The 17,696-nt window shown below is 36.7% G+C and overlaps 1 protein-coding gene across 2 annotated transcripts in view; it reads right to left on the reverse strand.

Moving 5' to 3' along the window:
* The window catches only part of CPB2 (carboxypeptidase B2), a 54,909-nt gene that overhangs the window by 15,399 nt on the left and 21,814 nt on the right, over positions 1–17,696 (reverse strand). For both annotated transcript variants that reach the window (XM_019658706.1, XM_019658707.1), the window contains 3 exons: positions 14,428–14,535; positions 6,701–6,811; positions 4,275–4,368 (listed from right to left, as the gene is read on the reverse strand). In XM_019658706.1, the coding sequence (XP_019514251.1) occupies positions 4,275–4,368; positions 6,701–6,811; positions 14,428–14,535 (313 nt within the window). The remainder of the gene's footprint in view (positions 1–4,274; positions 4,369–6,700; positions 6,812–14,427; positions 14,536–17,696) is intronic.

Raw genomic sequence — 17,696 nt, forward strand, 5'->3', positions numbered from 1 at the left:
CGTCACTGCTACAAGTTCGCGAACTTAATTGTCAGGTCTCTCGTGTGTGTGTGTGTGTGTGTGTGTGTGTGTGTGTGTGTGTGTGTGTGTGTGTGTGTGTATCTACAGAATAAAGACTATACATTGGGGGTACAAGTGGGAGAGGACATGAAAGAGTTGAAGGGAGAGGTACTGTCCTAATATGAATCCTCAGACCAGAGCTGTTCAATAGAGATATAATGTAAGTCACTTATTTTAAGTTTTCAAATAACCACTTAAAAAACAACAACAGGTGAAACTAATTTTAATAATACAGCTTATTTAACCCAATATGTACAAAGTATCATTTCAAATGTAACCAATATAAAAATTATTTATGAGCTATTTTGTGCTACTTTTTCACACTAAAACTTCAAAATCTGGTGTGTATTTTATAATTATTACACTTCTCAATTCAAACAAGTCACATTTCAAGTGCTCAGTGGCCACATATGGCTAGTGGCTCCTGTAGTGGAGACAGCAGCTTCAGATACTCATTCTGTGACTCTCACTCAAAGGATGTCAAGCATTTTGGTGGAAAGAGCCAGGCAGTTGGGAAATGTGAGTCTGAGATTCTTCTTTGCTATTAAGGCAGGCATGTTAATCTGGGCAAGCTATTTCATTTCTCTCAGCCTACGAGCTTCATTTATACCGATAGGTGCTTGGTCTACCATGCAAAGAATCAAGAAATATCACAAGAGGCAGATTCGTAGAGATAAAAAATAGATTAAAAATACCAGAGGCTGGGAGAGTAGGGAATGAGGAGATATTGCTTAATGATTACAGAGTTTCTGTTTGGGATGATGAAACTTTTGGAAATGGATATTGGTGATAGTTGCACTAGATTGTGAATGTACTTAATCCGCTGAATTTTACACTTAAAAATGGTAAAATAGTAAATTATATATATATTTAATATAATAAAAAATAATTACGAGAAATGACTATCTCATAGGAAAAGAAATAAAGGATTTTTTACTGCACACCCATTGCAAAAACTGTCTAATTTAACTGAACATTTTTTAAAATGAATGGATCTGTCTTCGGAAATTTGAGACCAGAAGTTCTCACAAAATGCCTTGTTATGGACTGAATTCTGGCCTTCTTCCCCTCCACAATTCATATGTTTAAGCCCTAATCTGCAATGTGTTGTATTTGGAGATAGGGCATTTAATGAGGTGATTAAAATTTAATAAAGTCACAAAGGTGGGGCCTTGATCTAATATGGCTAGCATCCTTATTAGAAGAGAGAGAGACACACCAGATATACACATAACACAGAGAAAAGGCCATGTAAAGATACTAAGAGAAGGTGGCCATCTGCGAGCCAAGGAGAGGGGCCTTGGGAGGAACCCACCCTCTGACACCTTGATCTTGGAGTTCCAGTCTCCAGAACTGCAAGAAATGAATTTCTCTTGGTTAACCCACCCAGTCTGTGGTATTTTTTATTTTGGCAGTCCTAGCCAACTAAAACACCTTCAACCCCATTCCCTTCTTCAACACGCGCGCGCACACACACACACAGACACACACACACACACACACACACACACACACAAGTTTAATACAGAGGAAGGGTAAAATAAACGTAAAATAAATACATAGGCATTGGGCAGCTGGTTAGCTCAGTTGGTTAGGGCGCAGTGCTCATAACACGAAGGTTGCCAGTCGATTACCTCCACAACTAGATTGAAACAACTACTTGACTTGGAGCTGATGGGTCCTGAAAAAACACACTGTTCCCCAATAAAAATTAATAAATAAATACGTAGGCTTGATACATCACTTCCTATTAATAAGCGAGGTGCTCTAATAGATCTTTTACAAAGTATTATAAAGGCACATTCTATTGGTAGGGACAAAGAAAAGATAAGATTTAATTTTTCTTTCTCACTGGCTTACTTACACAGTACTCACGAGATGCTGGGCCACTTGGCAAAAAAGAGTCCTTACAATTATTATTTTTTTTTATCTGGAACTCTTTCTTCTCTATATGCTTGCTGCTTCTACTTCTGTTTTTTAACTCTTGTGCTATGTAATAATACAGCATTCTTGTTGACAATAGTGGAATATATTTTGGCTAGTTTGCTATTCAAATTATGTAACATTGGGTTCACCATGAAAAATATTAAGTAAAATAGAGCATCAAAAGAACCTGAAGATAAAATAAAAAGTTCCACAAGGGAGTTTCTAACTGACGAGTGATTGTCAGACATTTCAGAAGAATTTCAATAAATTTGGAGTCAGTTAGCCTGGCTTTATAGCCCAGCTCTGCCACTTCCTAGCTCTGTGCTCCATCTTCAGCAAGGGGCTTCATCTTTTAAAGTCTGGCATTCTCAGGAGGCCGGCCGAGTGGCTCAGTTGATTAAGAGCTCACTCATGAGTTTGAGCTCTGAGCAATAGTGGTTCACTGCCCGGCCCAAGCTGAGCTGCCGCTGAGCTGCCAACAGGTGGCAGGATGGCTCAGCTTAAAAAAAAAAAAAAAAAAAGTCTGGCATTCTCCATCCATGATATGTAGGTAATGAAATCTGGGAGATGAACTATGTAAACTGCTCAGCACTTAGCAACTGTCAGCTCTGTTTATTTAGGTCTATTTTATATCAGCTGCTGCTTCTCTGTGCCCCCCGCCCAGTTATCACTGCTGCGGTGTCTTTGGGTCTCAGCAGGCACTTTTAGTGGACAATCTTAAGGGCAGCTCTTATGAAGAAACCACTGTGTGATTCCCTTGAGCCTGAGGCAGGATTAACTGCTCTTTTCTCTCCTTGCTGACTGCATCTCTAGCTTTCTTAGAACAACTAAATTCATTCACGTGTTCATCGAATTAACATTTCAGAGAACCCTCCATGTGTCAGGCACTGTACTAAGTCATGAATAACGGTCGCTCCCTGGAGTTTCTGACCTGGAGGGGGAAGGGAATAAGAAAATAAGGTAAGTAATCCTTGATGGGGTATTCATATGTGCTGTGGGATAATGATGAAATGTTCAAAATCCCGAATTTTCACTTCTTTCTAAAAGAAACTATATAAGATCGTGTACATACGATTGTGTAGAGGCAAAGGACTAGAAAGAAGAGGGTGTTTCTGTGGTTACAATTGCTTTGACCCCGTACAGTCCCCAAGGAGCCACATGCTCTCACTTCCAAAAATATAGATGATTCAAGCTTGTTGTTCAGCATAGTTTTGTTTTGTAGCTGTTTTTTTTAAATGTGGTGATTATGAAATATAATAGAAGGGTGGAGGGTGAACTGGCACCTACCTCCCTGAGAGCAGACAATGTTCCTGAATGTCTAACTCAATGTTAACTGAGTGCCTTAACTCATTGAAATCAAGATGATAAACTCCCACTGGGTTAGACATAAGTTTATCTTTACGATATTCATGGAAGAAAGAATTTCTGGTTAAGAAAGTGAATAGTGAACACAGAAGAAAATGTTTTCAAACACTATAGAAGTAAATATTTACCTATGCAAATAAAATTTAGGGCCGGCGGACTGGCGCGATGGTTGGGGACTGGCTTGGGATGCCAGAGGGCCCCGGTTCGGATCCCGCATGTGAGGGCCGGTGACACTGCCCTCCACAGCTAAGATGCTGAGCAGCAGCTCAGCCTGGAGCTGGGCTGCCGTGAGTCGCCGGCTACGGTGTGGGCTGCCTGTGGCGGTGGGTTGCCGTGTGTGGCCGATGGCCAGCGTGAGCGGCCGGCAGCCGCAGTGAGCGGCTGTCCAGAGGCAGGCGACTGGTCTGCCTCATCGGGGAAGAGCGCAATGATGGTGCTGGCTTGGGCCGGTGAGGCAGTGTCCTCCACGGCTGGACTGAGGAGCAAGACGACGGCGGCTTGTCTGTTCCCGTCCCCCCAATTCCCCAATAAAAATCTTAAAAAAAAAAAATTTACCCAACCCTGGTCTCTGCTATCCTAAGGATAAAAATTATTTGTTTATTAAAGCAGGAAATTTAATAGTTACTTCTTTATTATTTTAGAAAAATAGAATTTTAGGATTTTTGAAGCTAGAAGGGACCTTAGAGAACTGTTCCAACTTCCTCCTTTTAAAGACGAGGAAACAGCAGGGAGGAGAGGCTAAGGTGATTTGCTGACTCTAGTCAATATTTACAGCATTACATTTAACTAAAACATTTATTATTTGAATTATTTCCTGATGCAGATAGGCTTCCCCTCTAACTAGCTTGAATTAATAGGCCTTTCTTTATTAATATCACCTTTTTAATAAAGAGACGTTACTAGAAATAAAGCAAACAACCTACCACACCAGTGTTTAGTAGCAAAGTTCCTGTTCAGGTCTGTTCCAATGCAAGGACTATTTTCATGAAAAGAACGGTTCTTTCTCCACATTCGATCCTAAATAAACAAAATACAGATAACTAGGGTGGCCATGTTTGTAGTTCAAGGAAAGACATGACTTTTGAAGCCTAAGTGGCTAGGGCTGTGTTTTTCTCCTGCAACCCCATCTTCACAGCATTCCTTTTGCATAGCTCTTGTTTCTATCCAGGTCTCAACCATGTTCACTCAAACTATTTCATTTTCAACCAACAAAATCATAATATTTGATCAATTTTGACCTAAACAAACAAAATTTCCACTTGGTTTTGCTAAGCTGCTTATTGGCCATCTTGTTTAGTCTTGTTTCTTTTAAAGTAATTTTGTGGGTTGTCAGTTTGAATTCCTTCTAAGAAAAGTAAAATAACTTTGTGTTTCAACTCAGATTAAAACTATGAGTCATGAGTTTCTTTTTTAAACTGAAATACATTTGACATCTAACATTTTGTAAATTTAAGGTGCACAATATTTCTATATTGTAATATGATTGCCATTGTAGTGGTAGTTAGCACCTCTATCAGATCACATACTTATCATTTCTTTTTGTGGTGGGAATAATTAAGATTTAGTCTCTTAGCAAGTTTGATGATTATAATACAGTATTGTTGAGTCATGAGTTTCAATGCTCTCTTCAGATTGAATTCAACACTCTCTAAAAGCTACAGGTGGCCAAGGCATGGAAACAACCGGAGTGTTCTTTGATAGATGATTGGATAAAGAAGATGTGGTATATACACAACAGAATATTACTCAGCCATAAGAAAAGATGAAATACTGCCATTTGCGACAACATGGATGGATCTTGAGATTATCATGCTAAGCAAAATAAGACAGAAAAAGTTGAGAACCATATGTGGGATATAAAACTGAAAGCAACAAACAAACAAACAAGCCAAAACTCATAGACACAGACAACAGTTTAGTGTTTACAAGGGAAGATGGGGATGGTACAAGAAGGTGAAGTAGGTCAAATATATGGTGATGGAAGGAGAACTGACTGGGTGGTGAACATACAATGCAATAGGTAGATGATGTATTATAGAATTGTACACTTGAAACCTATATAATTTTACTAACCAATGTCACCCCAATAAATTTAATTAAAAAAATACAGGGGATAAAGATGAGAAGACACCTCTAACTGGAGGGATCCTTTAAATGTACTGATTTGACTCTGGTTTGTAAACATAAAGCAAATTCCCAGGGAATTCTTGGGGTAAACTGGGAAACTTGATCATGTAAACAGTTGCACAGACTTTAAGTTCTAAGTTTGGGATGATATGGCACTCTTTTCCCCTACTCTCACCAACCCTTCTGCCAAGCCTCTCAGTCTGCTTCCAACCCCTGACCTGTGGTTTGGTAGCGACAAATGTCCTGGAGAAATTAGGTTCTCAAATTGCAGGCACTAATTGGCAGAATTAAGACACAAAGACACAGACCAGCTGGGAAGTAGGAATATCTTAAGGGTGGCTGAATTCCATTGTGATTCAAGTGCAAGAGTACATTTATTATAATATAATCTACAAATGTGACAATTTATTGACACCAAATTCATGTTATGTACTATGCTTGGAATTTCCTATTTACTTGCCCACCTCTACCTGCAAGCTTTTATGCACAGTATTCCTCTCACCTGAGATGACTTTTTCATTAATTTCCATCATTCCCATTTCTTCTGCATAAATTACCTCCTACATGAAACTATTACTGCATAATCCCATATGTTTCTAATCACTGCAATTATTCTCATTCTCCTTAGTGCTTACATGTGCTACTTAAGCTTATATATGCTCAGTAATGTTTTTATGTGCCCCTCATTAAATTAGAAAGGAATGTACTTCATATTGCTTGAATAATTCATTTTACGTGAATCAAGATGTTAATGGACTAAAAACACCATTGATAATGATTTCCAGTGTAGATGAAATTGATCAAGATACTCATACTTAAGCTCATGACTGAGTTAAAGGGTAATAAGGTTTAAATTCACTTATCAGTTAAAGTTCAGTTAGAATGCTGTTATAAGTTTTGCAATTTATGATTTTACAAATTGGTGAAATGATATGACGTCTGAGGTTTGCTTCAAAATAATATGGGCAAGGTAGAAGTAGGTGGGGCATATAGGTAAAAAAAGATCGGCTATGAGTTGATTGTTTTTAAAGCTATCTGATGGGTACATAGGAGTTTACAATTATTTTCACTCATATACATTTGAACTTTTCCATAATGAGAATTAAACATTTTTAAAAAATAATAAAACCATGTTCCAAGTTCCAGGAGTCTATGAGTAATTCAGCATATGTATCCTGTATTCCCAAAGGGGGTATATTTTGTTTCCTTTGCCTTCACCTACCTTTTTCCATGTGTAGTCATAACCATCCACATTAACTACTGGCATAACATAGAAATCCATGTGCCTCAGAAGACCGGTATGTAGATTGTCTTCCCCACTGAATTGAGTTACCTACAAGTTAAACAAAGCATGTTTAATATATCTCTTTTATATTCTTCTAAACTTAGTCTGTTTCTTTTATGCATTTTTCTTTTCAAAAAACTCATTTGGCATGTTCAGATTGGCAAATTTAACTTATAGGAAGACTATCAATTCCTGGAAAGACTGAATTCAGGGTACTAATCTGCCAAGTGGTGGTAAAACTTTGGACATGGGACAAATGGTCTTCCTATTTAATAGAGGCTGAAAACAGAACCATATATTTTCTACAATTTCCTTTAAGAAACAAAAAGAATTCTTTATTAAATCTATAAAGCCCATGAAGATTTAAGGAAAAAAACCTAGATATTGTTCCACTTCTTTTTCAAAAATACATATCAATCAGAGCTTAAACTAACCTTGTCTTATGCCTACATGGGTCTAGTGATATTTTCAACATTGTCTTTATAACTTGTGGAGTTATTTTTTTTGCTGCAATAGAGTTTGTTTTCTAAGCATCAGATCATTTGGCTTTAAAATCAGTGGTAGCTTTTCCTAGGTACTGGCTATGAGTTTCCTAATAGGCACCACCTGACACTGCTCTTCTCTGTTTTAGACTCACATCTACCTTAGAGTCACCTATTTCAACATGATCAATAACATCCTCATTCTGATGACTAAGAAGTTCACCCCCAAAATAACCAAATATAGAGGCAGGAGAGACACAAAGATAAATTTCAGCTGGTTAAAATAAACCATTTCATCTAGGACTAAGCTTTGGTATAAAATCTTCATTTGTGGCAACATTGCTACTTTTTAATTTGTGGATTAATTTACAATTATTTGTCACTTTACACCTTACTCAAAAAACTTTAAGAAATGTTTTTTTTTATTATTGACAAAAGAAAAATGTCTTTTAAATCCAACCTTAGCTATAGTAAAAACTTTATATGATTTTCTCTTTCAATATTTAAAATTTTATATCCACATTTCCCTAAGACAATCATGAGTCATATTAAAATTCTTTGCAATGGATAACCACTTATGAAACATAGGAGAAAGGAAAGCAAAAGTACAAGTTGTTTTTTAATCTAATATGGGTCAGAAATGAAAGCTTAATGAGAAGGGAGCAAATTTTACAGAATAAAATAAACTATCATAAATAGTAGAGTAACTAGTTAAATACATTTTTATGCTACAAATTTGTAAATTTATGTTAGAGTCATGTTCAGTAATAACATAGCATTTATTATCAGATAAAGATGAGATTTCATTTATTTCAAAATAATAAAGCATTTATTTTCATTTAAGCAGTGTTTACTGAACTTTTAATAGATGTAGCATAGTGGGTTTCTTTGTCTGCTTTACTCTCTTTATTTCCTTCCTACCCTTATCAATGATTGGATGTAAGTCTTTCAGCAAAAAGCTAAGCTCTAAGAGATGATCAATGTTAGCCCTGGAATTTCTTGTCTAATAAGCAAGGCTCCAAATGGGCAGTGAGTGGATGAAAAAGGAAGGATAGTGCCCTTACAAAAAGGAAGGACAGAGGGAACTGTGCAATAAGGGGACTTCTCAGTGCCTGTAAGTGGAGAAGATCCATTGAGGTCACTGCTGATGAAAGGATGACCTGAATAGATCAGCTGGATAATGTTATAGTATCCTTAGGACTTTAGGTATTTTCCTGATTGGCTAAGGATAAGATTGAGTTGTACTTGGGCAAACCTGTATTCCTCTCCAGGCATTGTGAGGATTACAGCAGGGTTACACAGATACAGAGAAATCCAAGAAACGTCCTGAATTAAGTTTGAGAATAATACTATTACGTATTAAAATCTTTTCAGATTTGACATTTATCCAGTTATCTATACTTCAAAAGCATACAACCTAGATATCTATTCATGTCACTGAAGTAGCATAACCTCTAAAATTCTATAAGCTTTATAATTCTGACTTATAACTATCAGCTGTGTTTAAAGACATGATTTTTTTCAAATAATATTTTCAGCCAAGTTGAACATGGTCATGAATATACTAATTCTTTACTATTAATTTGAGATCTGTGTATCATGGGGTTCTCCAAACATGTGGTATCCAATGAGTTTTCACACTATTCTCTAAATGTATTAACCTTACATTTAAAGGAACTAGAAAAAGAACAGCAAACAAAGCCCAAAGTGAGTAGAAAGAAGGAAATAATAAATATCAGTGCAGAAATAAATGAAATAGAATCTAAAAACACAATATAAAAGATCAATGAAACCAAGAACTTGTTCTGCGATAAGGTTAACCAAATATATAAAACTTTAAGCAGACTCATCAAGACAAAAGGAAGGAGGACTTGAATAAATAAAATCAGAAATGAAAGAAGAGAAGTGACAACTGACACTACAGAAATACAAAGGAGTATAAGAAAATACTACAAACAATTATATGCCAACAAATTGGACAATCAGGAAGAAATGGATAAGTTCCTACAGACATAACTTTCCAAGACTGAATAAAGAAGAAACAGAAAATATGAATCAAAAGATAACTACTAATGAAATTGAATAATCAGTAATAAAAAATATTCCCAACAAACGAAAGTCCTGGACTGGATGGCTTCACAGGTGAATTTTACCAAACTTTCAAAGAAAAATTAACACTGATCCTTCTCAAACTATTCCAAAAAATTCAAGAGGAGGGAATGCTCCCAAGCTCATTTTATGAGACCAGCATTACCCTGATTCCAAAACCAGACAGACATTACAAAAAAAGAAAACTATAGGTCATTATCCCTGATGAACATACGAGGTCTGACAATGATAACTATTTGAACTGATAAATGAATTCAGTAAAGTAGCAGGATACAAAATTAGTATTCAGACATTGGTTGCATATCAATAATGAACTGTTAGAATGAGAAATTAAGAAAATAATTCCACTTATAATTGCATCAAAACCCCCCAAAAACCACCTAGAAATAACTTGAACCAAAGAGGTAAAACCTGTACTCAGAAAACTATAAGACACTGAAGAAAGAAACTGAAGAACGTACAAATAAATGGAAACATACAATGCTCATGGGTAGGAAGAATTAACATCTTTAAAATGTCCATAATAAGAGCTCGCTCAAGAGTTTGAGCTCTGAGCAACAGTGGTTCGAGTCAGCCCGAGCTGAGCAGCCGTGAGCTGCCAACAGGTGGCAGGATGGCTNAATAATAATAATAATAATAAAATGTCCATAATACCCAAAGCAATGTATATGCGAGGTTGGACAATTAAGCTTGCGAACTCATCCTAGAAAAAGTGTTTAATTGTCAGACCTTGTATTCAGTGCAATTCCTATCAAAATACCAATGGCATTTTTCACAGAACTAGAATAAATAATTCTAAAATTTATATGGAACTAAAAAAGACCCCAAGTAGTCACAACAATCTTGAGAAAAAAATAACAAAATTGGAGGTATCATACTACCTGATGTCAAACTATGTTACAAGACTACAATAATCAAAAGAGCATGGTATTGGCATAAAACAGACACATATATTGATGGAACAGCATACAGAGTCCCCAAATAATCTCACACTTATATATGGTCATTTAATCTATGACAAAGGAGGCAAGAACATACAGTGGGGTAAAGATAGTCTCTTCAATAAATGGTGTTGGGAAAACTGGACAGATACATGCAAAAATATGAAACTAGATCACTTTCTTATTCCATATACAAGAATAAACTCAAAATGGATCAAATACTTAAATGTAAGACCCAAAACCATAAACCTCCTAGAAGAAAATAGAGGCAGTAAACTCTCTAACATTGCTCTTAGTGATATATATTTTTTCTCATCTATCTCCTCAAGCAAGGGGAAAAAAGAAAAATAAACATGTGACTACTTCAAACTACAAAGTTTTTGCACAGCAAAGGAAACCACCAACAAAATGAAGACAGGCTATTGAATAGGAGAAGATATTTTGCCAATCATACATTTGATAAGGGGTTAATATCCAAAATTTACAAAGAACTCATGCAACACCAAAAAAACAAACAATCCAATTAAAAAATGGGCGGAGGACCTAAATAGCCATTTCTCTAAAGAGGACATACAGATGGCCAACAGACATATTAAAAATGCTCAAAATTATTAATCATCAGAGAAATGCAAATAAAAGCCCCAATGAGATACCCCTCACACCAGTCAGGATGGCTATCATCAATAAATCAACAAACAACTAGTGTTGGTGAGGATGCAGAGAAAAGGGAACCCTTGTACATTGTTGGTAAGATTGCAGATTGGTGCAGCCACTATGGAAAAGAGTATGGAGGTTCCTCAAAACATTAAAAAATAGAACTACCTTATGACCCAGCAACTCCACTTCTGGGTATTTACCTGAGGAAATCCAAAACACTAATTTGAAAAGGTATATGCATCCCTATGTTCAGTGTAACACTATTTATAATAGCCAAGATATTAAAGCAACCCAAGTGCCCATCAACAGACAATTCAATAAAGATGTTGTACATATGTATAATGGAATATTACTTGGCTTTAAAAAAGCATTAAATCTTACCATTTGTGACAACATGGATGGACCTAGAGGGTATTATGCTAAGTGAAATAAGTCAGAATGAGAAACACAGATACCATATGATCTCACTTATATGTGGAATCTAAACAACAAAATAAACGAATAAAACAGAAACAGGCTCATAGATACAGAGAGCAAAGAGGTGGTTGCCAGAGGTGAGGGGGTTTGGGGAGCTGGGTGAAAAATGTAAAAGCATTAAGAAATACAATTGATAGTTAAAAAATCATCATTAGGTAGAAATGGGGGAGAAGGTGGAGGGATTAGAAAGTGTAAATTAGTGGTCATAATATAGCCACAGAGATATGAAATACAGTATGGGGTATTTAACCAATAATGTTGTAAAGATTATGTAGGGTGCCAGATGGGCAGTGGACTTATCAGGGGGATCACTTCACAGACATGCCTGACCAATAAGCTATACATCTGAAGCTGAAATAGAATAATATTGAATGTCAACTATAATTAAATATATGTAGTAAAATTGATAAATTTTAAATATCTATATATATAGATACATAGATACATATTATAGATATATATATCTAGGGGATGTGGAGTACAGCACAGTGAAGATAGTCAATGGTATTGTAACAGCTATATAGGATATTAGAAGGTTAGTAGATTGGAGGGGTTATCACTTTGTGAGGGGTGTAAATGTCTAACTATTACATTGTTTTGTACACCTGAAACTAATAAAAAATAATAAATAAATACATAAATAAATAGTCTTGGTAATGTGAAGTACAGCACATAATCAATAATATTGCAACAACTACTGGGGGTGCCAAAAAAATGTATACAAGTGGACACTTTGGTCACCATTGCTCAAGCGGTAGTTCTCCTTAATCAGAAGTGTCTGAATGTTGATGGTAACCACTTTGAGCACCTCTTGTAACTGAAGGAGTCAAACATGACTTGCATTCATCTTTTGTTATCTGTACATACTAAGTATTACAATTTTAATACAGTTTTCCTTTCTTAAAATGTATATACATTGTTGGGAGCCGGCTGCGCCTCAGTGTCTGACATGGCCAAGCGCACTGCTATTGTGACAAAGTCTGAAGCTCTGACTGAGAAACAGATACTGGTTTATATCTTAAAAGTTTTTTAATTCCCCTTTGGATGCCCCCCAGTAGGACGAAGATCTGACACCCCTTCTTATATTGGTTGTTTAGTTTATCTTAAACTGAATAAGTGAGTTTTAGACATATTGCGATAATTCTGTTTTCCTGTTAGTTTCTTAGTAATAGACAAGTTATGCACCTTATAATTCTTAAGATCCTGTTTAGCCAGTAGTGTTTGAAATAATTGCTAGATAGCCATAGTAATTTCAAACATTCTTTGGGCGCCAGGGCAGGAACTCAGTTCTAGCCACAAAGCCGTTATAGATAGAGATTGAAACATAGTTAAAATAAGTTAGTCATTAGTATAGAACAGGTCAGGCTGTACCCTGTAACAGAAACATCCCAAGGAAGAAAAACTTTGAGAAAAACAACTTCCTAAAGGGCAAAAGTTTAACTCTGGAAAAGGTCAACTGTCCAGTATAAAAGGGACATGCTGTAAAAATAAAGTGAGACACTTCTTCTTGAAAGCGGCACCCCTGTGTCTCGCTTCCTCCCCAACACTGTCTCCACCTGAGGGAACCCCTGGACCTGTGGGAGCTGGTCTCCCGCAATACAATTTTTTGGCACCTGCTGTATGTATAGTTCCAGTTGGGTACTAGACTAATTGGGGGAATCACTGCACAAATTATATAAGTATCTAACCACTATGCTGTACACCTGAAAGTAATATAAAATAATATTCAATGTCAACTGTAACTGAAAAAAAAGAAATAAATAATTAAAAAATAATTATTATAAAACATATGCATGAGTGAATAAATACTACAAATGGCATCTAAGAAGGTTCCCATATCGCTCCTTCCAATCATAATGCTACAGCCCCCAGAGGTAAAAATGATGATGATAATGATGATGATGATGAAAATGTGAGTTATTATTTGCAGAGCACTTAAAACTATACTTGGCATGAGTGTTTTGGAAATAAATGATTATTTCTTTGCTTTGTTTTTATACTTTTACCACAAATTTATACATCTGCAAACAGTATAGTTTAGTTTTGCCTGATTTTGATATACACATACAGGTAAGTGTAATTACTCTCTATGTATCGTTATGTAACTTATTTCTTTTGCTCATTATTATGTTTGTGAGCTTCATTCATGTTCTTATATACAGTAGTAGTTTATTCATTCTTGTGCTGTATAACATTCATTCCATTGTATGAGTATGCCACAATTACTATATCCACTAATTATAGGGGTTTTTAATGTGAATCATTACTATGAACATTCTTGGGGTTATTCTGGTGCATATGAGCAAAAGTTTATTATATATTTACTGATTATGTAGGTTTTTCTCATTTATAATGCACCTATTTAAGTTTTTGATGTTTTTTCCTATGGTTAGCTGACTTTTTCTTATTGATTTGGAGGATTTTTTTTCTTTTTTTTTTCATTCTTATTTGGAGGATCTTTTAAAAAAAATCCTGGTTACTAGTTGTTTATGAAGCAAATAACTCTTCCTCCCTAAAGTTTATATTTTTACTCTCTTAATGGTGTCTTTTGATGAACAAAAATTCTTGAATATCATTACATTTATCAATCTTTTGTTTAAAGAAAGAAAAAAATAATTGGGATTCAATTTAGATAATTGCTTTAGTTCTTTCTTCTACTTGCAAAAATATTACAATTGTTTCTTAATTATTTTCCAGTGTTTAGTCCCAGCTAAAAATGTAGGAAGGAAAAGGCCATCAAACGAGGGTGATTTAAATGCTTGATGTTATGGTTCTCCAACTTAATATGCATAAAAATGACCTGGGAAGCTTGTGAAAATTTGTGAAAGCTTGTGAAAGTTTGCAGGTTTTTAAGCCTCACCTCCAGAGATTTTAAGTCAGGAATTCTAGGATGTGAATGGAAAAAGGCATTTAATAAACAGCCCAGCTGATTCTGACACAAGTGGCCTTAGGCCACATAATGAGAAACTGATTTAAGAGAAAGTGAAACTGTACTTACTGCATAGCCTACGAACCACAAGCAGAAAGCAGGAGAGATCCACTCTCTGGCATGAATTCCACAGTCAATCCACACAGCATTTTTGGCTCTTTGTTCCTTTCTAGAAACCTGCCAAAAGAAAACCAAAAAAAGTAACAGGAAGCCTCAGGATAACACATTTATTTAGGGGTTATATTTAATCCTTTTAACAAATCTCTGAAGCATACATTATTGTCTGTGTTCCTTTGAGAATTCTCAAGGGAAATTAAAACCAGGTGAGATTAAAGGTGAAGAGATGAAATTACTAGCTAAGGTCAAATAGCTGGTGAAAATTGGATTAAGTTTCGGAGCCATGACTCTAGATTTAAAGCTCTTTTGATTCCCTCACATTTATTTTTAAAAGATTTTTATTAAGATATAGTTAACATACAATATTATGTTAGTTTCAAGTTTACAACATTGTTATTGAACATTTACACACCTAAAGAAGTGATCATTGGGCCGGCTGAGTGGCACGGTGGTTAAGAGCTGGCTTGGGATATCAGAGGACCCCGGTTTGGATCCCACATATGAGGGCCAGTGACACTGCCCTCTACAGTTAAGATGCTGAACAGCAGCTCAACCTGGAGCTGGGCTGCCATGAGTTGCCAGTGACGGCGTAGGCTGCAGCCCCTGCTGCAGTGGGTTGCCATGGGCTACCGTGTGTAGCAGCAGCCAGCGTGAGCCGCCAGCAGCCGCAGTGAGTGGCCCTCCAGAAGCCGGTGACCGATCTGCCTCGCCCGGGAAAAGCGCAATGATGGTGCCAACTTGGGCCAGTGAAGCAACGTCCTCCACAACTAGACTGAAGAACAAAAGGACAGCAACTTGTCTGTTCCCCTTCCCCCAATTCCCCAATAAAAATCTTAAAAAAAAAAAAGTGATCACTGTGGTAAGTCCAGCAACCACCTGACACCATACTATATGCTATCACAATATTATTGACTATATTCCCTATGCTGTACATTACATCCCCATGAATTATTTGTTTTATACCTGGAAATTTAAACCTCTTATTCTCCTTCACCTTTCCCCACCTTTAAAAAGTTTTAATTACAGTTGATTTTCAATATTATTTTATATTCATTTCAGGAGTACAGCATAGTGGTTAGACATTAAAATAATCTAAGAAGTGTTCCCCCTGACTAGTCTAGTACCCACCTAGCATGATACATAGTTATTACCATATCATTGACCATATTCCCTATGCTTTACCTTACATCTCTATGAAAATTTTGTGACTACCAATTTGTACTTCTTAATCCCTTCACTTTTCTTACCCTGCTCCCCAGCCCCCTCCCATCTATCACCCTGATAAATCTTGTACCCATCTGACACCATACATAGTTACTACAATTTTATGCTATAGCCTACACTCCTAAAGTATTTTGTAACAACCAGTTTGTACTTCTTAATCCCTCCCCCTTTTTTACAGACCCCCACAAGCCACCTCCACTCTGGCAACCATCAAAATATTCTGTTTTGTTTTGTTTCTGTTTTGTTTGTTTATTTTGTTCTTTAGATTCCACATATAAGTGAAATCACATTGCATTTGTCTTTCTCTGTCTGATGTATCAGACAGAGGTCCATCAGCCCCTAGGTCCATCCTCTAGGTCCATCCATGCCATCACAGATGGCAAGAACTCATTTCTTTCCATGGCCAAGCAATATTCCACTGTACATAGGGACCACCTCCTCTTTATTTATCCATTGACAGACACCCAGGCTGCCTCCACATCTTGGCCATTGTAAACAATGCTGCAATGAACATATGGATGCATTTATCTCCTCGAAGTAACATTTTGGGTTTCTTTGGATACATACCCAGAAGTGGGATCACTGTGTCCTGCTTTTCTCTTGTTATAGCCTTTGTTTTAAAGTCTATTATATTTTGTCTGGTGTAAATATAGCGACCCCAGATTTTGTTGTTTTTGTTTCCATTTTCATGATATATTTTTTCCCCATCCCTTTACTTTCAGTCTGTGTGTATTTTTTGATCTGAAGTATCTTGTAGGCAGCTTATGTAAGGGTCTTGTTTTCTTATCCACTTAGCTACCCTTTGACCCTTTGTCTTTTGACTGGAGCATTTAATCCATTTACATTTAAAGTAATTCTTGATAGGTATGTAGTTATTGCCATTTCAGTATTTATATTTTTTATCTTTTTTTTCTTAAAGAAGTCCCTTTAACATTACTTATAATACTGGTTTAATGATGATGAACTCCTTTAGCTTTTTATTATCTGGGAAGCTCTTTATCTGTCCTTCAATTCTAAATGAAAGCTTTCCTGTGTAGAGTAATCTTGCTTGTAGGTCCTTATTTCCATCACTTTAAATATTTTGTGTCAGTCCCTTCTGGCCTGCAAAGTTTCTGCTGAGAAATCAGCTGACAGTCTTATGGGAGTTCCCTTGTAGGTAGGTAATTAACTGCTTTTCTCTGGCTGCTTTTAAGATTCTCTCTTCATCTTTAACCTTCGGCATTTTAAGTATGATGTGTCTTGCTGTTGTCCTCTTTTGGTTCATCTTGTTTGGGACTCCTGGGCTTGTATATCTATTTCCTTCACCACATTATGGAAGTTTTCCACCATTATTTTTTCAAATAAGTTTTAAATTTCTTGTTCTCTCTCTTCTTCTCTCTTCTCATCTACCCCTATGATGCATATGTTGGTATGCTTGATGTTGTCCAACAGGCCCCTTAAACCATCTTCATTTTGGGGGGATTCTTTTTTTTGGTGGGGAGAAAGTGGGGGCGTTTCTGATTGGGTGTTTCCTGCTACCTTATCTTCTAAATTGCTGATTCGATCCTGTGCTTCATTTAATCTACTGTTGATTCCCTCTAATACATGATTGATTGTAAGTACTTTCTGAGACTACAGTGGAGGAGCTATTGTGCAGAGACTGATCCTATGGAGCAGGATTCACTTAAGTAAGGCTCTGCTTTCTGCTTAGACTGCCCTTTGGGTCATCCTATGAGCAGCCAGGTGATGCTTCCACTGGGTCTGATGATGGCAATCTGGAGTGCCAGCCCTGGGGCCTCCTGGGAAGGCCCTGCCACAGGCCGAGTTTAGCTGCAGCCTGTATTCTGCCAGGAGCCACCTAGCATGAACCACAAAACAATCCACAGATGGCTGCCACCCACACTGTGCTTGGAGGTCCTCTTGAGAGGCCAAGCCACAAACCAAGTGATGGGCTTTGGGCTGCTCGATAAGAGGTACAAGAAATACCAAAGCGAGGTGCTGCTTGTTTGGGTTTGTGA

The sequence above is a fragment of the Hipposideros armiger genome, unplaced genomic scaffold (assembly GCF_001890085.2).
Source record: "Hipposideros armiger isolate ML-2016 unplaced genomic scaffold, ASM189008v1 scaffold_287, whole genome shotgun sequence".
In the NCBI taxonomy this organism is placed as follows: Eukaryota; Metazoa; Chordata; class Mammalia; order Chiroptera; family Hipposideridae; genus Hipposideros; species Hipposideros armiger.